Source organism: Leguminivora glycinivorella, chromosome 25 (assembly GCF_023078275.1).
Source record: "Leguminivora glycinivorella isolate SPB_JAAS2020 chromosome 25, LegGlyc_1.1, whole genome shotgun sequence".
NCBI classification, from domain to species: Eukaryota; Metazoa; Arthropoda; class Insecta; order Lepidoptera; family Tortricidae; genus Leguminivora; species Leguminivora glycinivorella.
Genome location: NC_062995.1, coordinates 2,184,033 through 2,211,870, shown reverse-complemented (window position 1 = coordinate 2,211,870; position 27,838 = coordinate 2,184,033). Strand labels below are relative to the sequence as shown.

Below are 27,838 nucleotides of genomic sequence, written 5' to 3'. Positions count from 1 at the left end.
TACATGTAGGGGGGGTACCCTAATAAAACATTTTTTTCGATTTTTTATTTTTGCACTTTGTTGGCGTGATTGATATACATATTGGTACCAAATTTCAGCTTTCTAGTGCTAACGGTTACTGAGATTATCCGCGGACGGACGGACGGACGGACGGACGGACAGACAGACATGGCGAAACTATAAGGGTTCCTAGTTGACTACGGAACCCTAAAAAAGAAACAGTACAAAATAAAATAAACATTCAAATTGACATAAAACCCTATAAAATTTTGTTCATAAACAACAATGTCACCAAAATATTTAAGCATATATCGATAGTAATTAAAATAAAATAAAATGTCAAAAGATACTATGAAAGCAATACAATAAATTAACCAAAACAAAATATGTTTATAAATAAAAGACATTTTCTGCAAAATTCACCAGCATTGTCCGCAAACACATCAACATCGTGACCCTCGATAGCCATCACATTGAATAGGGCTAGAGCCCGCGGCGTGGGCGCGGCGTTTGATATGTTTATCAAGTAATAGTAAATACTTTCAGTAAATTATTTTTTGTCTATGTCAATTATGTCATGCCCGGGATACTTCCTTTTTCAGTAAATAAATACTATAAATAGTAATACATATTAAACAAGGCAAACACTGACAACCTAAAATAAATAAAAAATACCCAAACCAACTTCTCATTAAACTTTATATCACAAGTTAATATGTTCATTCTCTGCGAGCTGTAAGTTCCTCTTTTAGAGACATTTATATTGAAGTATGTAGCGATGTGGCTAAGAAGTATTGTTTGACAAATCTAGCAATTACTTATATTATTACGGGATTTTATTTAAAATTCCAGTAGGTTGTGCGGGTTTACCTGTTACGGGCGCTGTCATGTGCCAAAAAGAGGAACTTTCAAATCTTAGACTGTAGTCTTATACTATAACATTATGAAAAAAAACAAAGAAATAGAAAAAGAAATGAATTGTTAAATCATTCACACATGAAAATAATAATCATACGAATAATTATTTTAATGTATTGCATCAGTTCATGAATCATGTTAGAATAAGCAATAGTACAGTAAGTTGCGAAATTGAAAGGGTCCCCCAACTTACATATAAATATTACCACTAAATCGAGCTGAATATTACCAGTTTGGAATCGAATTCAAAAAGAAAAATCACGATTAATATTTGCAATGCATTTTATTTTAATTTATTAATAGTACAAGGATATACTCACAAACAGCTGTTGTAGGTTCAAGGTCGAAGCGGTCCCCAGTCACTAGCTCGTCGATTCAAGCGCTTGTGAGTCAACAAAAACGTAACACAACAAGGGAACACTGCCAAATTATTTACAATGACGTAAATAACGATAACAATAATATTTTCTACACAACTGTTCAAACAGTCTCCGCGCTCGTAATCGCTCTGGATTAGCGTGTGCAATAACAATAAATGGTAGCGTTACGGTGTTACGCTTGGAATAAAACGTTGATGAGATATAGTAACTGGAACTGTAACTAATTAAATTTTACAACTATTGTGAAATATAACGCAACATATAAATTTGGACCGTTTGACATTTTGCGAAAAGGTTTTCTTGACTTGAAGTACTTGAAGAAAATATTTTTTTATTGTGGCAAGGTACACATGTTTTGTTCAGAAACTATTAATTATTTTCGTATTTTCCCCGCAATTCATTGCTAAGTTTTAGAAATAAAAAAAATATGTTATGGTAATTGAAATAGAAAACATAAAAAAATAAAATATAAATGAAATTAAAACATTTGAGTCGCTAAAAGCTTAGAAAATGTTTATATACATTAGAAAATAGTACTAGTAGTAAGACCTCTGAACGCACTGGTAATACCAGACTAAAAATTACTTCGTTTAAGGAGCTTGCTATGCACAGTCAGTAACGTCAACCAACTTTAATCAATAATGAGATAAAAATGATAAAGGCATTTGAATTACCGAAAAATATTCTTTATTTTCAATTCATCTAAAAGAGAGTTTCGAAATTAGAAATTTGTATGATTCATCTAGTTTATCAGATTAAGGGCCGGTTGCACCAGCACACTTTGACGCCCCCTTCATCGTTAAAGATGGCTCCGACGACCGTTAAGTGAATATTTGCGTTGCACCATGCCATCCGTCAGTAAAAGGGTTACGATTCATTTAACCGGTGCCAGAGCACCGGTTAACGGCTCGTATTAGGTAAATCTAGGAACCAAAATGGCGGCCAATGTTTTGAATTTGTCCCGTATTTCACGAGTTTATGCTTATTTTAAAATAACTTGAGCTATTAGCAATGTAAAATACTTATAAAACGTTTAAAACAGTAAAAATGTGGAAGTAACTAAACATAAAAAAGTGACAGTGACACACCAGAGTGGTTTTTAAGGTTATTTTAATTGCGCGACGATTTGTGTTTGTAAACACCTTTAATTTAATTTATTTTGTTAATAAATGTGTGTTAAACAATTAAACAATTCTCAATTAAACATTTATATTAAGATCGAGTGCAGAATGAGCTTCAGTTGAATATACAATCAGATCGATGCTGTAAGAAATTCACAAGTGCGTCCTATGAGATCAAAACTCGACAGCAAATAATGAAAACTATTTGTCGACAATACAGTCTTTAAAAGGGTCTTGGTATATTTGGAATCACGAATAAAATGATAAATATCCTGGAAAAAGTTGTGGATCCACTATGACATCCGAAATCAGGTCGAGAATAACGACAAACATTGTATAAAATCCGACCTTCAAAATCGTATCTCGCGACAGGAATCAACTTTCGTTCTAAACTATACACGTCCATGAGACATACGCAATGAAGTATTTTAGTGTGAAGCAAATGTGTTGGGACAATCTACACAACTTTTAGGCAACAGCATAATAAGATATCAGTGAAAAAATGTAAAGAAAATGTTATTATAATACTTCTGTTCATACCTACTTATCTGTGTTTTATTTCTCCTTTTATAACTTTTTCATAAACCTATTATGCAAAAACTTTGCAGTAGTCAACTTAAATTATTTACATTTAACTTGTTCAGTGCTGGCGTCACAAAGTTTGAGACCAAAATAATCCTCCTCCTATGTCGGTGACACAGCAAAGTTGACTTATGCCAGTGGCATAGGAATGAGAATTTATTTGTTTCTACCAGCATAGTGTAGGCTTTTAGAAAAACAGTGGGATGAACATGAATTCATATTATTCATAAACACTCCGGGCAGAGAGATGCGATCTTGAGTTTGACTAGTGCAAAGGCAAAGTTGACAATCAAGCATGTATTTCAGCTAATTAAATACATGACGGAGAGCCACCGGCTGGCGGCGGCGCCTGTTCGGGATGGATGGCCAAAGGATGAGCGGCATGGGCGCGTGGGGTGGTTCTTCGTGTATTGCTTACCTCACAGCTACACTCGCATGCTACTCTGGACCACGTTGACCATTCCTTAGCTAACCTCTATTTATTACTCAGTGCCAAAAATCAATAAGGATTGCTCTAATAAAGACGGATTGCTCAGAAATGAGAAACAACATGAAAACGGTTAAGACTTTATTTTCAAATAAGCTACACCGGTTCTAACCCTACGCCACTTTCCCGGGAAGAATTCAGTCCCCTCTTAATTTTCAGAAGGGTATCCCATTTGGGACCGGCAAGAAACCCGGAGGGTCATGTCTTTTCAAGTCATATTACAATATCTTGGTTATTACAAAAGTAGACTTCTTATTTAATCACAATAACACTTGAGATAGAACACTTACTTAGTTAAACGGTTAAAGAGCGATAAGATTCAATAAGCTATCGAAATAATCCTTCAGGTATAAGCCTTCAGGAACGAGGCGAATTTGGCACGAGCGTGGTCAACGTCCGTAAGCTACAACGGTCTGATCAAGAATCTAGGTACAACCTTTCTCTAGCGCGGTTGAATCAAGAATCTAGCAACCTTTTTATGGCATGATTCCAACGAGAATCCCCACCATCTCCGCTCAGAGCGGTCTGCGGGCGAAGCATGGAAATGTGATAGAGATAATTTGACAGTTAGGGTTCAATAAAATGACAGTAATTTTCGATATATATCGCTCTTAACATGCTGGCTCGTTAGAGTATGAAGTTAGTTATACATTTATAGCAGTAAGTGACCGAGCTGATAAACGTCAATTCGCATAACATGCTCGTTGGATACATTTGACAGATCGTCCCATTTTGACAGTTTGGGGAGTTAATTTTAACTAAGTGGTTCTGAGGTCACGATAAGCTTTATCGTCGAAGTAAAACTAGTGAATCGATCTATTTTAAAGTATAATTATCCGGTAAGCATCCGTTTTCCATGATTATATTGGAAGTTTATTAGTTAGAAAGTTCGGCTATGTATACTATTCTCATAATTTCTTTGCAGGAAAGTCAAATTATGCTATACCTACTCGACGCCGGTGTAAAAGAAAATTTAGTCGAAAATTCCAATACACGGACGCTTCAAGAGACGCTCGCAACCCGTCTGATAAGTACGATGAAGAAATGGCATAAATAAGTATTTACAGAGTGCATAAGGAGGCGACAGTGCATTTCACATTCCCCAACTTAACGCCGAGAATCACAAATCTAACAACCATGATGGATTACCTAGTGCCCTAAGGTAAAGCTACTTATAAAATTGACATGATTGCAGTGTATCTAGTTAAGTAAATACATTCTTGATGCCTAACTAATGTTAATGTAAAAGTTTGTATGTTAGAGACAGACAGAGCTGCTTCAAGCAAACATCATCATTTCACAAAACTCCCACATAGCATCATCATTGTTATCAAAAGCACTTCAAAAGTATCTTTGCCATACCTACTCTAATATATCTGTTGATCAAACACACAAAATCAGCTATTACTTTGGCAAAATAATTATTTATTCATATCCCAAGGAGAAATATCAACTTGAAAAAATTGCAGCTGTTCTGATTACTTATTTGTTTTAATGATAGATCTATGGGACTAAATTGGATCCAAATTACCAGAATAGTAGGTATTTGTCAGCAGCGGCTGGTCCATACAAGCCGATTCCCACCGGCTTGCCTATAGTAAAGTACCTAATGTTAAGACAGGTTTCTTTTTGCTAAGTGTTGCCTTGCAGAAATTTTCACCAGCTGCCACTGGTATTTGTACAAGGCTTTTTTATTTTATTTTACATATTTTACTAATTTGTTTTAGGTTCTTAATTACCTATCCACCCTAGCAGAGCTAGTGCCAACTACCAACACAAGACTAGACAAGATTATGGCTCATCCATTTGGTAGACTACTGTGATATGACCCAGCATCTCAATCAATTGACATTGTACATATCTGCTGTCAACAGAAGGCAAGTAAGTCATTTGAGTACCTACTAAACCATTAGACATAAAAAAATAATTAGCACTATCACTATAAGTACCTATTGATTGTGCAGTGAGATAGGTAGGTAGCTATTGTTTGGTTGATATGTTAATCAGTTACCTCTGAGAATGAAAGTTTTTAGTACCTTGTTTACAAAGGATATGTATTGCCCCATAAATGATTTAAGTAGCTAAGTTTAAGCAGGTTTATAATTTGTAAACTTGATTGCAATTATCCTTTTTATTAAACTGTTTATCATCATCATCCTCCTTGCGTTATCCCGGTTTTGCCACGGCTCATGTGAGCCTGGGGTCCGCTTTGACAACTAATCCCAAGATTTGGCATAGGCACTAGTTTTTACGAAAGCGACTGCCATCTGACCTTCCAACCCGAAGGGTAAACTAGACCTTATTGGAATTAGTCCGGTTTCCTCACTTCACCGAAAAGTGACTGGAAAATATCAAATGACATTTCGCACATAAGTTTCGAAAAACTCATTGGTACGATCCGGGGTTCGAACCCGCGACCTCCGGATCGAAAGTCGCAGGCTCTTACCGCCAGTCCACCAGCGCGTTATTATTAAACTGTTTATATTAAATTAAAATTAGGTATAAATTTAGACAAACTCACACAATGGAGAACAACTATTTATGATTAATTTTACACTGTTACAGTGTGTTTATTCTGTTCCAGTGGATTCCAATTGTATAGGAGTATGCTGTAGTTTTAACACTTTCACAGAATATACCATCATTTATTTTATGAAAATAAAGTTATTATCTAGGTCAGTTAAGGCAATTCAAACATCATGTTCCCTTTATATAAGGTATCAACTCACTTTCAAGTTTACTCTCTCCTCCCACCAGACACGTTGTCCCTGTTTCTTTTTATATTGATAATTTGCCACATTTTTTGAACCAAGTAGGTACAACCTAAAAATAGACTTCTTGTGTGACAATAATTTCTAAACTGCTGCTTACATTTACAGTTAACTAATTAGCAGTGGCGTGCCTAGGGTTTCAAAGTGAGGCAAGCCGAAAGGTACGTTTTGGCAATATCTAACTACTTAATCTTCAATTTTCGAACTCACAGCCCTACAAAATGTTCTATTAGTTCTATTACGCGCCGCACTTTTCTGAGAAATACACAAGCCGGGCGTTGGTTTTCGCGCGGAAATAATGTCTCGTTTTTGGGCAAAATTTAACTACTTTACCTTGCCTTCGTCGAGTAATATGTGTACCACGCATTTGTCACCGTCACAAGGAACAAATTCATCCATTGTCAATTGGATTTTTAAACGAATTAAACACTTAATAACAAGAAAACGAAGAAGAGCACATTCACTTAACGCAAATAAAACTTTCGACTAAATAATAATACACTTGAAGTTGTCAATCAAACGCGCGCTCAATCTTGTTCCTCACTTCATACCAAAAGCCCGGCTTAAATCGTGGAACAAATGTTCTATATATACCTACAAATAGTTATATAAGTTGCTAGGCAGAATGTAGGCTAAAAGCTAGGAAAAAAGGATGCAAGAGCAAGCCCCATTGCAAGCCAACGAGTGCGAGCGAGCAAGATATAGCTGAACGTAGTGAACGTGCTCTTCCGCGCTGCACTAGCGCCACGGCAAAACATGGCAACATGCTGTGGTCTGTACCGTATGGTCGGTCGGCCGTGAGCTTCACTTATGGAGAACTTAATAATATCTAATATTAGCGCGCGATTTTAAAAATGTTAGGGCAAGCCCGGCTTTTGGGCTTATATGGCTGTACCGCCACTGCTAATTAGCATCCTAGACCACTCTAGAACCCCTTCTTATTGATACTGTGCTTTATTTGCTATATAAATCAGTTTGAATTTTACTGTAAAAGGATCCTACCGTGGCCTAAGATTCAGATTGGTTGCCTGTACCTGTTTCTTTTTTATTCTTCCAGAAAATTCGTGGTTCAAGAGGAACTATGGAAGAGGTGCCTCTCGGCCTGTCTAAGCATGATGCAATGCTGCAACTGCTGGCTGTTGTCAAGAGCTGGCGTGCGAGCGTACACAATAAACAATGATTTAGGACATTATTTTGTTTTACTATCACACTGCATACAGCCTTAATAAAATCTGATAGTCACCTCTGTGCCGGCGAGAATATTGAAATAGGTAAATAATACAATTTCCAAAATAACATATTTTTTTTATTTGACAAAAAACATTAGTATGTAAATTTCAGGTACAGTAGGTGTAAAATGTACTTAAGACATTTGTATATAGGTTCTGAGTTAAAATGTACTGTACTGTTGTGTTACAAAACCCAGAAAAATATAAATTAAAGAAAATATAAATACACTATTTTTCATCACAGAAATGTACATTATCTTTTTCTAAACCTAATGTCTAAAATAGGCCCTTAAGGCATTGTATCCCTCGCTGTACCGCAATGCTGATAAGTTGTGTGAGGAAGTCGCCAGCTCTTCGGTCATTGAAATTAAGTTCTGCACTGTTAAAACTTTCACAAGTTCAGATAACTGGAAATTAGAGCCATTCTCCATATATTTCCATATTTTTTATGTATGTCGTATAAAAATATTGAATTAATAATCTTTATTGTCACAACTTAATACAGTTTACATAAAGTAACGAAGAAGTGCAAAAACAAACAAACTAATCTAACAAGTAACCTTTCTTAGGTGCAGCTCTATTAGTTTTGAGCGTTGCGAGGGTTTCAAGGCACAATGGTTATACAAATTTTGCCCCGAGGGAAACACCAATTTTTTCACCATAGCAATACGAGGAAAATACTAACTGTACCTAAATCAAAATCATCAATTTATTAAACATATGCGAGTAGGTATGATATGATTCAAAAACACCATACCTACTTAAAAGGCAAAATCTACCAGCCAGCTTAGGACAAGTTAAAATCTGTATGAAACAACTTTGCAATCTTGCGGATAAAATTCAACTTTCTCATCCGTTTTTTGGAGAATGAAGAGAGCTTCTACCAGTTGGTGTGGTGAAAAAAGAATTTTGTATTTTAAAGTTTAGAAAAATGCAAAACACATCCACTTTATAGTATTTGAAATAAAATACAAAATAGTTTTTGATAAAAGTATTTAAAATTGAAAATAGGTATTTTATATTTGTATTTCAAATACATTCATTTCTAATAATTAATATCTCTGATTAGATCGACATCAACTTCTTGTGTTTCCTCGACATCTTGAGTGTTTTCTAATATACCATGACTGAAACAAAAACAAAATAAATTAAATTAGAGAGGTCACCTTTTATGGTAACTTTAATGATGAATAACCATCTTAAATAAGTCATATGATGTAAGTATATAATATTCAAAATAAACATCCATGGTTCCGGGACAAATATACATACTCGTATACAATCCCTAGAATATCTGCTTAGAAGGTAGGGTCACTATGCGCTAAGCCAAACTGGTCATTAGACCCTTTAGCACAACTTGCCTACTTGCCTAGTCGCGCGCGCGAGTCCATACATCAAACGCGACTTCAAGTATGGACTCGCGCGCGACAGGGCAAGTTGTGCTAGAGGGGCTGTTAAATATTTATGAATCATCATCATCCTCCTTGCGTTATCCCGGCGTTTGCCATGGCTCAAGGAAGCCTGGGGTCCGCTTTGCCAACTAATCCCAAGATTTGGCGTAGGCACTAGTTTTTACGAAAGCGATTGCCATCTGACCTTCCAACCCGAAGGGTAACTAGGCCTTATTGGGATTAGTCCGGTTTCCTCACGATGTTGAATAAAGGACTTAACATACATACATACAATCACGCCTGTATCCCATAAAGGGGTAGGCAGAGCACATGAAACCACTAAAGCTTCAGGGCCACTCTTGGCAAATAAGGGGTTAAAAGAAAACGAAACTGTGGCATTGCAGTGAAAGGTTGCCAGCCTCTCGCCTACACCACAATTTAACCCATATCCCATAGTCGCCTTCTACAACACCCACGGGAAGAAAGGGGGTGGTGAAATTCTTAACCCGTCACCTCGCAGGCACGCTAAAGGGCTTAATTATTACAAAAGTAACACTCACACTTATAACTTTTCTGGACCTATTTCAAACAAGTTGGTTTTATGGCATTTAGTTCAATTACACCTCACTGGTTCAGTGTTACATTGTTTTTCTTTTTCTGCAGCTGTAGAAAGTATAACAAGAAGGAGCCCCATCATATTTAACTATGCAATGGTGGCCTGCAACAATTATTAGAAACTGGATTTGGGAATATATATATATGATTAACAAGAGACATTTATTATAGTTATTATGTATCAATTAAGTTATGGAATTAAAACCGAAATAAATTATACATATGAAAGAAAAAGTGACCAAGGCCTCTAGTGCTTGAGGCAATAGATTATAATTTGACTTGTGTTAATTAGAATTAAGTTATGGAAGTTTATACTGCCTTTATGCGCTATCATTCTTTCAATTATAAATTTTAAGAATTATCTGTTTGAAATGTCATTCAGTTTTTTTTCTATATTGGTCAGCTAGTAGCTACATAACCATTAAAAATTATAGTATTCGCATGAGATGACCGGTCTGGCCTAGCGGGTAGTGACCCAGCTCACTAAGCCGCGGTCCTGGGTTTGAATCCCGGTAAAGGCATTTACTTGTGTGATGGGCACGGATATTTGTTCCCAAGTCATGGATTTGTTGATATGTATATAAGTATTTGTATATTATATATATCATTGTCTGAGTACCTACAACACAAGCCGTCTTGAGCGTAACATGGGACTCAGTCAATATGTGTAAGAACATCCTATAATACATATTTATAAATATTTAATTTATGTACCTCATTCCATGCTCTAGGTACTCTATGCCAGAGCCTTGTAGTGCCCGCTGTTGTTGAGTATATGTCATGGCCACTTAAAATTTGTGTCATGGCATTTCACATCTCTCGCGGCAAGCCTAGCAACATTCCTTGTTGGCTCCTTGGTATGTTTGCAGCATACCCTGACTGAATTGCTCAGAGGAAATTCGCCGTCGCTAGACGCCGATTGAAACACAGTCTGGCTCTGTCGCGCCAATATTGAAGAGCGATAGAGATAACGATATTATCGTAAACGTTTGTACTCCCGGGTACGTATCCTCTTAAATATTTCACTATCATTCTCCTGCCCGCTTGTCCGTCTTGCATCAACTGAAAAATATAACAAAAGCAATTAATAATGTAACAAACTACAAGAACCCAAATATTACCATTAATATACTAAGTATTGTTATTTCATTAAACTTACCATTTTTGGTGGAATTCCTTTAGTTTTTACAACACACAACTTACTTTCATCTTTGACTTCTATGTTTTTCGGGTGTATGTGACATTTGTCAATATGTCAAATCAAACTTTGACAGGTGTCACAGCTGTCAATTTGAAAAATCCGTGCATTTTATTGTTCCAAAACACATCCCGCAATGAAATAAAGGCAGCTATTGAACGGATTTTTATAAAAGACAACAGTGGTCACTCACACACTTATCATTTATCTATCGACGCGTTCATTTTATTAAACCCCGATTTATAACTTTAGTATGCTTTGAGCTACAATATAATTCCACTTTCGGTAGACGATAGAGATATATTTAATGACAGACCATAATTGCCCTGCTGGTCACATTTCCGTTTACCGTCAAAGTGACGTTAATTTCCAAATAATCAATTGACGTTTTAACTCTCAACAATATTGCCACCTCGCGCCGAAAACACCCAAGTTAAAACCACTTGACGTTCCAAAAGCCTTTTACCAATAATCAAAATAAAATCAATAACAACTGCCATGTTTCGCGACATCATCTGCGATTGATACTAAAATGGTTTGTTTACATTCGACTACCCGCGTTAACACAAAAATAACAATTTTCGTTGCGAATTGGTGTCGGAGCTGCCTCACGATACGACATACATAAAGCTAACCAACATGAAAGCAATAAAGTTTATTATCCTAAATAGTAAGTATCTGCTTGAAATTCACTTTACTTGAACCTAAATTTTTCATGTCGGTCAGGGATAAATTCTTGACACCAAAATGTTCTAACAATTTTAAAGTATTATTACCCACTACTAAAAGTCCTCAAATTGTATTTCATAATTTGTGTTGCTTTGATATAAATAATGCAGCTAAACATTTCTAAAATAAACCAGTCTAAGATTTCATAAGTAGGCACATATAGTTCTGTACTTATTTTTCAGCATAGTGTTGAGGGTGGCCTTGTGAATTTTGTGGCATGTCAGAGCGTTATCAGACTTTTCAGTAGCAGTATATATAGGCAAAATAATTTCTAGTTGTGTCATGCTAATTTGGAAACTTTACTTACTATTCTGGAAAGAAGAATTGTGTGTGTGTGAAATTAAAACAGTAATTTCATGGGTAATTTATCTACACCTCAAAAAAAGGAAATTATAACTTGAATAAGCAGATAGTTATAATAAGAGTATAGTGGGAAACAATGACTATACAGGAAGGTAGATAAAATCCTGTATTGTTCATGAATAAAGTACTAATTATCATAAACTGTGATACTAGATAAGTTAAAAAGAAAGAAATATTATAGGTAGGACTTTATTTTTACACAGATTGACTGAGTTCCATGATAGCTTAATAATGCTTGTGTTGTGGGTTACTCAGACAATAATATAATTATGTAAAAACTTGATAACATAGAAAACTTACATACTCTGGAAAAAATGTGTCTGCCGGCCACATTTAAACTATCAGTGCTGTTCTCTAACATGTGAATAAATGGATTGATCCCAATAGATGCCAGCCTCAAACATATTGCAGTGAAAATGTGGTCTTTAGAATAAGCATTCAATTTCCAACTTTACAACCACAATTTTCAATGGGTTGGGTCTATTAGTGTGAGACTGTATAGTTATTTGGCCTTTACTCTCCCTACCTAAACAGGATATTAGTGTGAAATGACACATAAAGTAACAAAAATAATATATTTTATTAACAAAATTGAAATTCTGATGATAATAATTTGTAAAACTTTATTTTCTACAAGTTTCTTCCAGACTTCCAGTTAATTTCATAGTATAATTTGTTGATTTCTAGAACAGATTCACTTGTAGAACTTTCATCTTGTAGTCCATATCAAATGGTGTAAATCAACTCTGAAAAGAAAGCAACATGTAACTTATTATTATATTTAGTACTTAATAATCCTTTTCAAACACAACAAAATTTAAGTAAAAGTACATAAATAAACTTAAATGTCTGCTACTACAAACAGTTTTGTCATTAAACTTAATGGAAATTTTGCCATAGGCTGTGTGCTGTGTATGACATTGAACTTACCTAGTACAAGCCTAGTACTGCACCAAAAGTATGCTAAGTTGTTTCATAGCCAGTTCACGGAATAAAGGCTATGCATTTGGGTAAGAGGTCTGTAATAAGCTACCTATAATAAAATTATTATAATACTCATGAGAAAACTTGCCTGGTAATTGGTTCCTTCATTCCTTGTTACAAAGGCTTTTAGGTTGGAAATAGCCACTTGAAAGTCGTAGAGATGCGTCCTTTTCATGCGTCATGAATATACAAATAAGATAACCACGAACACAAGTGTACATAAGTGGTGTAAATTGTTACATATTTCGATAAGAGTTGCAAAGAAAGTTTAGTTTGCGCTAGTTTGCGCCTAAGTTTTTTTGACGTGATAACGTCTAATAACTCGTTACTACGGGCAGCATGCACGAAAAAGATGACGTCATTGTCCCGTTTCGCAATATAGTTTTTGCGCCATCTATTGGCGCGCGTTGGAACTAAGCGGCTGATCGATGCGCTCGGTATGGTTATAGCGTGTGGCCTAAGTAAAGCACCACAGCTGGGACAGATGGCGCGCCCGTGTGTTGTTCTCGTTAAGCTGAGTTTAGACCAGCAAGTTATTGCTGCAAGTTTTGAGACGCAACTATAGGTAAGAGTGAGTGGCAAATATCTGCATCTCTTTCTAGCATATACTTCTGTCTCAAAACTTGCAGCAGCGCCGCAGAGATGGGCAAATCGTTATCGATTCCGGATTACACGATTACTTGATTTTACTTTGTAATCCACTACTGGGTGTCAGATTACTTGTAATGTAATCAAGTGAAACGGTAAATTACCATTACATATAAAGGAATCACTAATCATCTATACAATAATTACTATTACCAATAATTCGGAATCATAGTCGATTCAAAATAACTGAAATTATTGACTTGATTACTTTCAGATTACAAATATGTAGTACCTCAGATTGCTGACTGTCACTTTGACACAAAAGTCATCATGGGTGTCGTAAAATAGGTTTTAGGGGTGCTGATTCCAAAATTAATGACCAATTTGGAATCTGACATTGCTGACTGTCACTTTGACACAAAAGTCGTCATGGGTGTCGTAAAATAGGTTTTAGGGGTGCTGATTCCAAAATGAATGACCAATGTGGAATCTGACATTGCTGACTGTCACTTTGACACAAAAGTCGTCATGGGTGTCGCAAAATAGGTTTTAGGGAGTGCTGATTCCAAAATTAATGAACAATGTGGAATCTCACATTGCTGACTGTCACTTTGACACAAAAGTCGTCATGGGTGTCGTAAAATAGGTTTTAGGGGTGCTGATTCCAAAATTAATGACCAATTTGGAATCTGACATTGCTGACTGTCACTTTGACACAAAAGTCGTCATGGGTGTCGTAAAATAGGTTTTAGGGAGTGCTGATTCCAAAATTAATGAACAATGTGGAATCTGACATTGCTGACTGTCACTTTGACACAAAAGTCGTCATGGGTGTCGTAAAATAGGTTTTAGGGGGTGCTGATTACAAAATTAATGACCAATGTGGAATCTGACATTGCTGACTGTCACTTTGACACAAAAGTCGTCATGGGTGTCGTAAAATAGGTTTTAGGGAGTGCTGATTCCAAAATTAATGAACAATGTGGAATCTGACATTGCTGACTGTCACTTTGACACAAAAGTCGTCATGGGTGTCGTAAAATAGGTTTTAGGGGGTGCTGATTCCAAAATTAATGACCAATTTGGAATCTGACATTGCTGACTGTCACTTTGACACAAAAGTCGTCATGGGTGTCGTAAAATAGGTTTTAGGTAGTGCTGATTCCAAAATTAATGAACAATGTGGAATCTGACATTGCTGACTGTCACTTTGACACAAAAGTCGTCATGGGTGTCGTAAAATAGGTTTTAGGGGTGCTGATTACAAAATTAATGACCAATGTGGAATCTGACATTGCTGACTGTCACTTTGACACAAAAGTCGTCATGGGTGTCGTAAAATAGGTTTTAGGGAGTGCTGATTCCAAAATTAATGAACAATGTGGAATCTGACATTGCTGACTGTCACTTTGACACAAAAGTCGTCATGGGTGTCGTAAAATAGGTTTTAAGGGGTGCTGATTCCAAAATTAATAACCAATTTGGAATCTGACATTGCTGACTGTCACTTTGACACAAAAGTCGTTACGGGTGTCGTAAAATGGGTTTTAGAGGGTGCTGATTCCAAAATTAATGAACAATGTGGAATCTGACATTGCTGACTGTCACTTTGACACAAAAGTCATCATGGGTGTCGTAAAATAGGTTTTAGGGGGTGCTGATTCCAAAATTAATGACCTCTGTGGAATCTGACATTGCTGACTGTCATTTTGACACAAAAGTCGGTATGGTTGTAGCGTGTGGCCTGAGTAAAGCACCACAGCTGCGAATATTAGGGTTCTAAGATTAGTAAATGGCACTAGCACTTTAATAAAATTAACGCGTGTCTCGCAAACGGTCTAGGATACAAAATGACGACTTTTATATAGGTATAAGTTAGGTTCGTTAGGTATCTTCAAACGGCCGAAGGCTCCTATTCTGTGCAGTTTCTGTAATAAGCGGGGCTCCGTCGATATCGCTTTCTGTCTCTGGCGGCTTAGTAATGCTACGGGAAAATTTTGCAACTTTGCACCACTCTAACTCCTAAATTAGTAGGTTTTAAAAAAACTTTAATTTATAAAAGATGCTTATTTTAATGCATTCTTTCTAATAAGAACAAAACACTATGCTAGAAAGAGTGCAGAGGAAGTTCTGTAGGCACATTTACAAACGACTGTACGGATATTACCCATATATGTATCCATCTCTATTCGTAACGGGAATGGTTGGTCTTCAAACTCTAGAAACCAGACGGAAACTGCTGCATATTATGCATTACCGCCAACTGTTTCACCATAGAGTAGATGACGCATCCGTGCTTGAGAGAATGGGGCTGCAAGTGCCAAGAGCGAATGTGGTGGTTGGCATGCCGGGCGCGGTGCCGGCGCGGCGGCGGCGGCGCCTGTTCACGGCGGCCGGCGCACCGCTCGAGCCCGAGCTGCTCTTAACCGCATCATGTTGGAGACAGACGATATTGACATATTTGCTGATAGTGTTGGTGTGTTTTACAGAAAACTGTTAAGGTTCATAGACTCTACCCTCCTTAGGTGATTAATGTAATAACCATAGTTTAACTTTTAAGTGTGTTTGCTTTTATTTATCTCAATTTAACATGTACATAATTATATTACCACATAAGTGCTTTGGTGAAATACTGTTAACTTTTGTGTATTTTTAATAAATAAATAAATAAATAAAAAAACGTGAAAAAAGTCCCAGAATCGGGCCCCTTTTGCTATACTCTGACCGCCCCTGTCTATACTACTGTAATGTTTGACGTTATCACGTTAAACTACCGTCCGTAAACCGACTTTACAGACAACCAATTTTTTTTTTTAAATAAAGATTTTGACATTTATGTGATTGGGTTGCTATATGAAAAATCAATTCTACCATAAAAATGTTGGTAGGATTTCATTCACGACCTGGCAACAAAGTTAGCGGTTACGTTCAGTAATTTTTGGGTTGGTGCAACGCAATTCATTAACAAATCGTTAAGTCCCCCACGTAATCGGTAAAATTTTACGAACAGAGCCTACATTTACAGGTGGTTTGGTGCAACTGGCCCTAAGTAAAAAATATCTAATACCACACCACATAAACATCATAACTACTGTCACTGTCAAGTCAATGAAGTCAATTTTGGCGGGAGTCTGCATAACCTTAACCTCCAATTAAATTAAGCTTAAAATCACAGAAAACAATGTCGATTCACGTAGAAAATACATTACAAAAAACGAATAAAGAAGCCTTTGAACAGCGTGCACATTACGTGCCTTGTAAAGTGGAAGAAGATGGACCTGCTAATGTTGAGAAATATTTCGAGCCGTACGTTGTTGAAGAAGATGGAGGTAAGATTACGACCTATTGTTTATTTTTATAGATGATTCGGAAAAAAAGCAAAAACTGCTTAATAACTATTCGTTACTAATCATGTACAACTATCTTTGTACAATGCTTTGTTAGATATGTTCTAATTTGCAAAATTTGTTTTAATTCTAGAATTAACGGCGTCCTTCCGTGGTCACCCTCTAGACGGCACCAAGATGAGTTTTCCTGAGGGTTACAGAGCCGTAGTCGCCAATGAGGCCAAGAGACCACTCTCAGAAGACGCTGATCGCAAATTCCACGTAAGATCGAAAATTATACCTAATGTGTAAATTTATTTAGCGAGGGCTGGCGAGAGGTCGCTCTGGACCGCGTAGTGGCGTGCTCTTGTGTTGGAGGCCAAGACTCACTTTAGGTTGTCGCGCCAACAAGGTTAGTAAGTATAAATTTATTACTCCATACTAAATCTGACAATAATGTTATAGAGATACAAAGAAAGGGAGAGATGTTAAAAAAATAAGTTTACTTTTATAAACATGTAGAAAGTCCTAGCCCAAATTTATTTTTACTACAGTGTTGGCCATATCTCACACTATTATAAAGGACTGTAATTCTAGCACATGACTGCCGCGAGAGTATGTCACCGCAAGATAGATCAGATGTCTTCTTCTAAGGCCCACTTGCACCAAACATTTAACTCGGGGTTAGTGGGCGGGGGTAGTCAAATTTCATATAAAATTATGGGTTAACCCTCCATTGTTTTGTTTTAGGTTTTCCCTCCACATCCTTCATCAAAAAATATAAAAAAAAAAAACTGAACATTCTCACATGTGAAAGTCAACACTACTGTAACACCAAGCCAACACTGACATTGGCAAATTCACCCTGTGCAATTGGCAGGGAGTAAAAGCCAAAGCTGAAAAAAAATAACCCTCCATTTTCGTTGGTGCAAGTGGCCCTTACTGTATTAATGACATAAGGACGGGTAGTCTTTCTCGCGGCAAATACTCACAGCCAGGGACCGGACAACCCCTTCCGCGCTACAAGCCTTTCATTGGGAATCCCTAACGTAAGGACGACCCAATCGAGAGACTCTCCCTTTCGAACTGCAAGCCCATTCATTTGACTAGCCCTTACAAAAAACTAAGCAAAACAATAAAGCTAGCCCTGTGCATTGGCTTAGCGCTATCCGATACGGCTTGCAAGCCTTTAATAAGGGTTACCCTTATTTTAAGCGCTATTTATAAGGCTTTCCCTTTTGAAAATGAAAATGAAAATGAAACTGAAATATTTATTTTTCAAGTAGGCATATTACAATGCGCATATGAACGTCAAATAAAGCTACGCCGGCTCTAACCCTACGCCTCAGCCTCGAGAAGATTTCAGTCCCCCCTCAGTTGGGAGGGGGGTATCCACTATGGGACCGGCAAGAAACTCGGCGGGCAACTTCTTTTCAAAACATTACATCTTATAATTAACATGCATTAAATAACAACATACAATTTAACATGCAAAAGTATTCATCAAAGAATATGAACAGACTAGGTACTCTATGGAAATCAATTTCAATAAATTATATTATTGCTTAATAATACGTCGTTCTTCTTCAGAGAAAACATATCAAATTGTCATAGAAGAAAAAGATAATATGAATCTCAATATCATTAAATATGTAATTTACCTACACAACATAAAATATAAAATATTTGATGTGCTTTCTTATCTGAACTGTGTCCTCTATACATAATACAATTATTTTAATTGCTATTCGTTTTTTGTAGTTTCTGGTTCGGGCCATGCATGTTTGTCTGTCAAATAGTCCTCGACTCTGTAATAAGCCTTTAACATCAATGATTTTTTTAAGTAGTTCTTAAGAGCTGGGAGGGGTAATCTCAAAGCAGTGTCAGGTAACTTATTATAAAAATGAATGCATTGCCCAACAAATGACTTCTGTACTTTACGGACACGAAACTTCTTTATGGCAAGCTTATTTTTGTTTCTAGTGTTATAATTATGGATATCAGAATTCTTAGTGAAACAGTCTAAATTCTTAACAACATAAATTATACTATCATAAATGTATTGGGAAGCTACAGTTAAGATATTAATTTCTTTGAAGAGTTCTCTTACTGATTCACGTGTTCCTAAGTTGTAAATAGAACGAATGGCTCTCTTTTGTAATACAAAGATAGTCTGTATGTCAGCTGCTTTGCCCCAAACCAGAATACCGTATGACATTACACTGTGAAAATAACTATGATACACTAGGCGAGCTGTCTCAACATTAGTCAGTTGCCTGATTCTCCTAACGGCGTATGCGGCTGAACTTAATTTGCTTGCTAGTTTCTTTATATGAGGACTCCATTGTAGATTTTTGTCCAATGTTAAACCAAGAAACAGTGTTGTATCTACCATCTCTAAGCATTCATCATTCAAAAGTATTTTTGTATCGATTGGTTTAACATTCGGCAGAGAAAATCGAATACATTTGGTTTTCTTAGAATTAAGAAGTAAATTGTTGACAGTAAACCACTGCAGTACATCAGCTAACGTGCTATTAATTACATTGTAATCCGTAGATTTTCGGTCAACATTAAAAAGCAGTGATGTATCATCAGCAAAAAGTACTATTTCACAAAAGTTTTTCACTATACATGGCAAATCATTTATATAAACCAAAAACAGGAATGGACCTAAAATTGAGCCTTGTGGCACTCCTAATTGGACTACAGTCCCGCTAGAGCGAGTTTTGTTAACAACTACTGTTTGTGTTCTATTGCTAAGGTAAGAAGACATAAAGTTTAGGGCATTTATAGACAAACCATAGTGTTCTAATTTCAAAATGAGCGTTCCATGATCCACACAATCAAAGGCTTTTGAAAGATCACAAAATATGCCAATTGCATCACAAGAATTTTCCCAAAAATTATATATATGTTTAATGAGTACCGAAGCAGCATCGGTCGTGGAACGGCCCCTTGTGAAACCGAACTGTTTGCTTGTAAGTAATCTATGTCTGTTGAAGTGTCCCAGTAGATCATTTAACATTAGCTTCTCAAAGACTTTACTTAGTACAGGAAGTATTGATATGGGACGGAAATTGGTTATATCACTCGAATCACCCGATTTAAAAAGCGGTATGACTTTGCTACATTTCATAAGATCTGGAAAGGTGCCTTGTGAAATTGAAATATTATATATTACGGCCAAGTAAGGTGCTATTATATCTATGACATGACTAATTACTTTAACTGATGTTCCCCATAAGTCTTCCGTTTTCTTTAAATTGAGTGACTTGAATGTTTTAACAATATTTACAGAGTCTACTTGACTAAATTCAAATGAATTATTACATTTCTTAACATTAGCACAAAGTAATGAATGGGCTTGAGCCGCAGAAGAATGTAAACATTTTGTGGTGTTAACGGCTATATTTGAGAAATAATCTTCGAATGCCGAGGCAACATCGCTGTTCGACACTATTTGTTGATTATCTGATACAATGTTGACTTGACAATCGCGTGATTTACATTTACCAGCTTCTTTATTTATAATACTCCAAGTTGTTTTCACTTTGTTGTCCGACACTTTCAATTTAGAACTAATAAAGTTTTTCTTGGCAGTTAAACACACTTTCTTGAAGATTCTTGAGTAGTTTCTTACATAGTCCAGGAATTCTGAATTCTTGTTCAGCTCTCTCTCACCATAAAGTTCATAAAGTCTTTTTCTACTTTTGTGAATACCTACAGTAGCCCATTCACTAAACTTTGTTTTAACTTTTGACCCACTAATAGATTTCACTTTGAAATTGTTATTAAATTGATTAAGAATTACATTGAAAACATCTTGATACAAATGATTACAGTCATAATGCGAAAATGGTATTATAGACAAACTATGTAGAATTTCATTTTTGAATGATTCCAAGCGAGATCCAGTAATGGGTCTATATGTTATTGTTTGTGGAGTATCATGAATAACGTTTAAGAAAGCTGCCCTTTGGCTGCTGTGATCGGAATGAAAACAGTTAAATAATTTCTTATCTATACATTCACAGTTACAAAAAAATATTATCTAGGCATGTTGCACTAGTCACACCTACCCGGGTAGGTTCAAGAAATAAATTAAATAAATTAAATGATTTAAACAAACAGAACATTTTAACAGTATTACTAGATGACTCGAGCAAGTTAACATTAAAATCTCCACATACAATAACATGTTTTTGGCCCTTGCATACTAAATTCAGAACATTTTCCATTGTAGATTCAAATATGCTGAAGTCAGCTGATGGTGGTCTATAAACACATACAATAATATATCTGTCTAATTCAACACATGAAATTTCTATAGTTCTTTCTATGGAATATTTTACAACATCTTTGCGCTCTTTACACTTCATACAATTTTTAACAATAATAAGGGAGCCACCATGAGCAGCAGATTTTCTGGCAAAAAAACTAGCTAATTTAAAATTAACATAATCAAATATCAACTGTTCTTGTTTCAACCAATGTTCAGTAATACACATAACTTCAACATTATTACTATCTAAAAATAATCCTACTTCTAATTCTTTGCTGGAAAAACCCTGAATATTCTGGTGAACAACGTTCATATTCAGGTGTTTTTCCGCTGTCTTACAATCTAGTTTAAATGAGGCATGGGGTCCTTGGCTTTGTCAGCTGACTGAGACTTATATATAACACTATTACATCTATTTGGCTCAATATTGAAGGCCAATAACTCCACTAAATATACAAATAATTTCTTTGGCAAAAATACCTTCCGTGGAGCTAGCATGAAGCGCTCAATGAATTTATTTAAGTCAAAGAAATGGTACTTTTTATTAACAGCTATGGCATGGTACATTAAAGAATTATAGTAAGCTATCTTACAATTATAGTCATATGATACATTTTCTGCATAAGGTAGTGCACATAATATAATTTTCCCCACACCAGATTTTTCAATAACATTTAGTGTGGACATCAATTTATCTATGCTAAGCTTATCTACATTAAGACTATTTCCTAATAAAATTACTAATGTAGTACTGCTATCATAACATCCCTTTGAAATAAGGTCACATAAATGAGACAAAGTAATGTTTTGTTAAAGCGTAGTCGAGCCTTGCGTAAAAGAGACAAGATTATGAATCTAAGCTATTGTAAGAACAGGAAGGAAAATGCGCTGTTGCCACTCCGCACTATGCGCCCCATTTTTAATTTTGCAACGAAACATGTTTTCGTTGGATAAAAGTAGAACACGGCTAGAAATTATTTTTAATGAACTGGGAGACAAGGAAGTGATGGATCGCCTGATGGTAAATGATCATCGCCGCCCATAGATCAGTATGTACGTTCGTACGTATGAATGTATGTAGGTATGTATGAATGTATGTAGGTATGTATGTATGAATATAATTATGTAAATATGTATGTATGCATGTAAATATACAGTGTTGGCCGAAAATCAATACAATTAACCATTAACATTACACATTGAAAACGTTAATTGCCAACATAAAAACAAGCCGTTTTCGTCATCCAACTCGCCTTGATGAGTTAATTGGGTGAGCAGTTCCTAAGATAGAGCTGATGCTGAACCCTGGCTTTTCCCAGGGGAACGCGGGTTTGGTTTAACATAGGCAAGCGCTGTTTTCGTCATCGGACTTGTTTTGATGAGTACTTGAGTGAGCAGTAACCAAGGTAGAGCTGATGCTGAACCCTGGCTATTCCTAGGGGAACGCGGGTTTGGAGTAACATAGGCAAGCGCTGTTTTCGTCATCGGACTTGTCTTGATGAGTACTTGTGTGAGCAGTAACCAAGGTAGAGCTGATGCTGAACCCTGGCTACTCCTAAGGGAACTCGGGTTTCGTGCAACATAGGCAAACGCTATTTTCTTCATCGGACTTGTATTGATGAGTACTTGAGTGAGCAGTAACCAAGGTAGAGCTGATGCTGAACCCTGGCTTTTCCCAGGGAACGCGGGTTTGGAGTAACATAGGCAAGCGCTGTTTTCTTCACCGGACTTGTCTTGGTGAGTACTTGAGTGAGCAGTAACCAAGGTAGAGCTGATGCTGAACCCTGGCTTTTCCCAGGGGAACGCGGGTTTGGAGTAACATAGGCAAGCGCTGTTTTCTTCACCGGACTTGTCTTGGTGAGTATTTGTGTGAGCAGTAACCAAGGTAGAGCTGATGCTGAACCCTGGCTATTCCTAGGGGAACGCGGGTTTGGAGTAACATAGGCAAGCGCTGTTTTCGTCATCGGACTTGTCTTGATGAGTACTTGAGTGAGCAGTAACCAAGGTAGAGCTGATGCTGAACCCTGGCTATTCCTAAGGGAACTCGGGTTTCGTGCAACATAGGCAAACGCTGTTTTCGTCATCGGACTTGTCTTGATGAGTACTTGAGTGAGCAGTAACCAAGGTAGAGCTGATGCTGAACCCTGGCTTTTCCCAGGGGAACGCGGGTTTGGTGTAACATAGGCAAGCGCTGTTTTCGTCGTCGGACTTGTTTTGATGAGTACTTGAGTGAGCAGTAACCAGGGTAGAGCTGATGCTGAACCCTGGCTATTCCTAGGGGAACTCGGGTTTCGTGCAACATAGGCAAACGCTGTTTTCGTCATCGGATTTGTCTTGATGAGTACTTGAGTGAGCAGTAACCAAGGTAGAGCTGATGCTGAACCCTGGCTATTCCTAGGGGAACTCGGGTTTCGTGCAACATAGGTAAACGCTGTTTTTGTCAGCGGACTTGTCTTGATGAGTACTGGTAAAGATGATATTGAACTCTGGCTGTACCTAGGGGAACTTAGGTTTGGTGCAACATAGACAAACCCGGTTTCCGTTATAGGCCCTGCCTTTATGAGGACTTGGGTGCGCAGTACCCAAGCCACTGCTGTAGCTGAGACCTGGTGGTACCTAGGGGAACTCAGGTTCGGTGCAATATAAATAAACGCTGTTTTCTGTTCATAGTATGTTTCGTGTGAAATATCTTAGACTCGTCTTTATGACTGGTACTTAGTTGAGTTGAGTAGTACCATAGAATCTGTCAAACTATTTCTGTTGATTGTTGTGAATTCTATGAAGATCGTTTGAAACAGAAATACTTTTCTGGTGGCAATCAAGCATACAGCCCGTCTGATAGTAAATAGTTACCGCAGTCTATGGACGCTTGGAACTCCAGTATTCTCCTTATTCCCTGTGTTACTATTAGTGAAATCGACTGTACTTAATTTTGATATTCAAATGGATATACATACGTATTTTTTTAGACATAAATAAAGTGTTTCATGTATGGCAAATTAATAAATTTGTTCTAACTACTTGATGTTAATATTCACTTCTGGTAGGATTTTTGTTCAGTTATGTTTTATGCCTAACTTGACATTGCATGAAATATTTCTATATTATAATGCACCGAAACCAGAGTTGCCCTAGATACCGCCAGGGCTCAGCTACAACGCTGTCTTGGCTATTGCGCACCCAAGTCCTCGTCAAGACAAGTCCGATGACGCAAACAGAGTTTGCCTATGTTACACTAAACCCGAGTTCCCCTAGATGCAGCCAGGGTTCAGCATGCTGGACTTCGGGTACTCATCAAGACAAGTCCGATAAAAAAAACCGGCCAAGAGCATGTCGGGCCATGCTCAGTGTAGGGTTCCGAAGTTTTCCATATTTTTATCAAAAACTACTGAACCTATCAAGTTCAAAACAATTTTCCTAGAAAGTCTTTACAAAGTTCTACTTTTGTGATTTTTTTCATATTTTTTAAACTTATGGTTCAAAAGTTAGCGGGGGGGGGGGGGCACTTTTTTTTCCTTTAGGAGCGATTATTTCCGAAAATATTAATATTATCAAAAAACAATCTTAGTAAACCCTTATTTATTTTTAAATACCTATCCAACAATATATCACACGTTGGGGTTGGAATAAAAAAAATTATCAGCCCCCACTTTACATGTAGGGGGGGTACCCTAATAAAACATTTTTTTCCATTTTTTATTTTTGCACTTTGTTGGCGTGATTGATATACATATTGGGACCAAATTTCAGCTTTCTAGTGCTAACGGTTACTGAGATTATCCGCGGACGGACGGACCGACGGACAGACAGACATGGCGAAACTATAAGGGTTCCTAGTTGACTACGGAACCCTAAAAAGCAGCGTTTGCCTGTGTTACACCTGAGCAAAGCAGGAGCCTATCATAACTATAAGTATTTGGTATTGAAAATTGAACCTTATTTTATCTACAGCCATTTCCATCAAACAGAAACGCGCAAATATCACACACAGTGCCGCCGTAGGTAACGATCGTATGTTATTTCGTTCGGAGTAATGTGTGCTTTATGAGCGAGGTACAGGATTTAAACTCGCACGATATGCTCTATAAGGGAAAGCAAATAAAACCCAATATAAGGCTTACCCTTATGGCGTTAGGCTGAGCCGATGATAAGGGTTTTGAAAGGGTATTGGGCTATTTTAGGTAAGCGCTTTCGTTAGGGCTTTAAAAGCAAAATGAAAGGGTATCGCGTCAAAAGGGTAGGGTAAGTTAAGCCTAACGAAATACCCATACAAAACCCCGTATAAGGGATAGCGGGCCGGTCCCTGCTCACAGCAATCATGTGCTAACCCTGCAGACCAGGTGGCTGGTCAGATAAAATTATTTTGTGGGCCCCCCCCCAAATAAATTGATTCTAAGGCCGTTTTCACATTATCCGATCCGATATCGGGTGTCGGACCGACATCCTACACCCGATAAACGCTTCCGAAAGTGTCGGATGTCGGTCCGATAAAACGCATTGTTCCAAATCAATGAAGTATGATTTTGTATCAAAAAATATTTTTTAAAAGTTTTATATTTAATAATTATAAGCACTATATTTCAAATATTTTATTGTAAAATTAAAATAACGAGCATAAAAATACTCAAGTGTGTGCAGGTAAAATAAATAATTTTACATTTAACTATATCTACTAAAACATGAAAAAATTAGTATCCGCAATTCGGACCGATGAATTACAATCTTTTTTTTTTCAACAGAAATTCATCATTAACAGCTGTTTAATAGACGCCATTTTTGTCACGCACACTACTACAAACGTATACCTACATTATATACGCACACATACAAATATTATCGGCCGACAGCTGGCGGGGGGTCCGGCATGCCAAAAATGTCGGAAGCGTCCTGCCGATATCGGCAGTTCGATGGTGCCTCGGACAAAAACTGTTGTAGGAAAGTGCCATCTGCATTAAATCCGCAATTTTTGCGTTTTATATCGTTTTTTAGTAATAATGATCTATCAAATACATAAATAAAAACCTAGAAGCGCATAAATCTTACATTTTACATTCTTCCTACATCCGATATCGGATCGGATAATGTGAAAACGGCCTAAGAATTATTATGATCTGACAATGAGAAGTTTTGTTCTCAATTTTCAGGTAGTAGGAGGCTTCAAAGACTTCATATACTGGAATTGGGATAAGAAGCCGTCCAAGAATGACAACATGGTCAAAGCGCTGGATTGGATAGAGATCGCTGATGCGGTAGGTTGATTGTCAAATTTTTAATAGCATACCGTGCAGTGTGCAGACACAGGCGCGTCACTTTGAAGCTAGTCTGGTCACAGAACTCGCTAAGTGGACTAAAAGCCAGATCACCTGTGGCTATTACTTGATCATGTAGTCTGTGGCTATTTTATAATCAGGGTCCGTAACTTTTATGCCGATGACATCAATTTGACGTCACGGTACATATACGATGATTCAAATAGTACTATTGTAATAATTGATCATTATTCATTAACCAATTTAATCGTTTACAAATGACTTCAAAAGTAAGCTATTCATACGTGAACGTGGAATAATTAATACCTACTCAATACTGAAACGAAAAGGAAACAATTTGTTTTGTTTTTTATAATTTATTGAAATATGGTAACAAAACTATTTAATAAAAATGCATATTGTGTAAAAAATAAACAAATAATTTAATTTACTTTTCAAGTATCAAGTATATTAATTATTTCACATATGAATAATTTTGAAGTCATGATTAAAATGATTTATGATTGATTATTAAATGAATCTCTTGAATCACCTATATGCAGCGTGACGTCAAATTGATGTCATCGGCATGAAAGTTACGGGCCCTGCTGGACCCAACACTTTAGTAGGTTAGACTTTCTTTCGCTTTTCTATATCTATATTCTTTTGTTTAAGTATTATTGTTTGTATTTTTCAGATCCATGGTGATTGATCAACTAATAGAGAAGCTGTTGTGAAATATCTATAACATTGTATCAGATGAACTGTTTAATTTTATGACAAGAGGCTAGTTTCCTATACTTAAAATGTTTTATGCAGTGCACGAAGTAAAGCACCACATAATTAGAAGAATTATATGGACAGTAGTTATGTTTAAACATAATTTCAATTTAATAAGTCAAAGAGAAAGATATAAAGTAAATGAATTTACCGTAACGTCACTCAGTATTTCATAGTAGTTCCATATTAGCGAATCGTTTTGACAGTTCATAAAAAGAAGCTGATTTGACTAAAGTCGCCGTCAATTGAATTTGTGAACAATGTAAAAAACGTACTTCAGTACCATATAGAAAAAGGTACGGTGACCTAGATGGCGTTACACCTTTGGGGTACGCTCAGCTAGATGGCGCTAATATTAATATTTGACATTTTAACACATATCAAGCTAGGAATATGGGCTAAATGGTCAAAACAGGTTCTAAAGTTTTAAGCCTGTGTCAATAGATGGCAGTCTATGCACGGTGATTACACATTTTACTAGTAACTAGATACTCGATCCTCTTTGATTGTTATATTTTATGAATCAATAAAACAATATGATAATAGTTTCATTATTTATTTCACACACATCTCTTTAACATCTGTAGGTATCAATAGCGGAACATCACTCACATATATTAGACAAATATGAGGTTCTCAAGCAACGACCAATAGTGCACTACGAGAAACCGGTTGTAATTTATAACCGCAAATTATGATTGTATGGTGTGAACGCGGGTTGCGGCGGGTTCTCCGGCATCTGGGTAAAACGAGTGAACAGGCATCTTCTGGGCGAGCTCACGTCATCGTAGGCCACGTCTTTGCCTTTGGCTAGTCTGTGGCCAAGAGTAAGCCCATTTATA

At 36.7% G+C, this 27,838-nt stretch overlaps 2 protein-coding genes and 3 long non-coding RNA genes across 6 annotated transcripts in view; 3 read left to right on the top strand and 2 right to left on the bottom strand.

The window, feature by feature from the left end:
* The window catches only part of LOC125239296 (GTP-binding protein 2-like), a 66,448-nt gene extending 64,879 nt beyond the window's left edge, over window positions 1-1,569 (bottom strand). Inside the window, exon 1 of the mRNA XM_048146838.1 lies at window positions 1,239-1,569. The gene's annotated coding sequence lies outside the window, so the exon portion shown is untranslated. The remainder of the gene's footprint in view (window positions 1-1,238) is intronic.
* A 493-nt stretch (window positions 1,570-2,062) lies between these two features.
* LOC125239447 lies at window positions 2,063-2,962 on the top strand. The gene is made up of 2 exons (XR_007178532.1): window positions 2,063-2,402; window positions 2,516-2,962. It is a non-coding gene; the product is annotated as an uncharacterized LOC125239447 (long non-coding RNA).
* A 1,062-nt stretch (window positions 2,963-4,024) lies between these two features.
* On the top strand, window positions 4,025-7,448 carry LOC125239420. The gene is made up of 4 exons (XR_007178527.1): window positions 4,025-4,327; window positions 4,414-4,650; window positions 5,216-5,369; window positions 7,317-7,448. It is a non-coding gene; the product is annotated as an uncharacterized LOC125239420 (long non-coding RNA).
* Window positions 7,449-7,576: 128 nt separating this feature from the next.
* On the bottom strand, window positions 7,577-11,023 carry LOC125239421. 2 transcript variants are annotated; one of them, XR_007178528.1, is made up of 4 exons: window positions 10,654-11,023; window positions 10,209-10,556; window positions 9,440-9,597; window positions 7,577-8,615 (listed from the first exon to the last, which is right to left on the bottom strand). It is a non-coding gene; the product is annotated as an uncharacterized LOC125239421 (long non-coding RNA). The 2 variants fall into 2 exon arrangements; XR_007178529.1 differs by having other exon boundaries at window positions 10,209-11,023.
* A 5,456-nt stretch (window positions 11,024-16,479) lies between these two features.
* LOC125239461 (ribonuclease H2 subunit C) lies at window positions 16,480-27,088 on the top strand. Its single transcript, XM_048147070.1, has 4 exons — window positions 16,480-16,685; window positions 16,837-16,964; window positions 26,112-26,216; window positions 26,914-27,088. Exons 1-4 carry the CDS (start codon window positions 16,538-16,540, stop codon window positions 26,926-26,928), a joined length of 396 nt encoding a protein of 131 aa, XP_048003027.1. The 5' UTR covers window positions 16,480-16,537; the 3' UTR covers window positions 26,929-27,088.
* The last annotated feature ends 750 nt before the right edge of the window (window positions 27,089-27,838 follow it).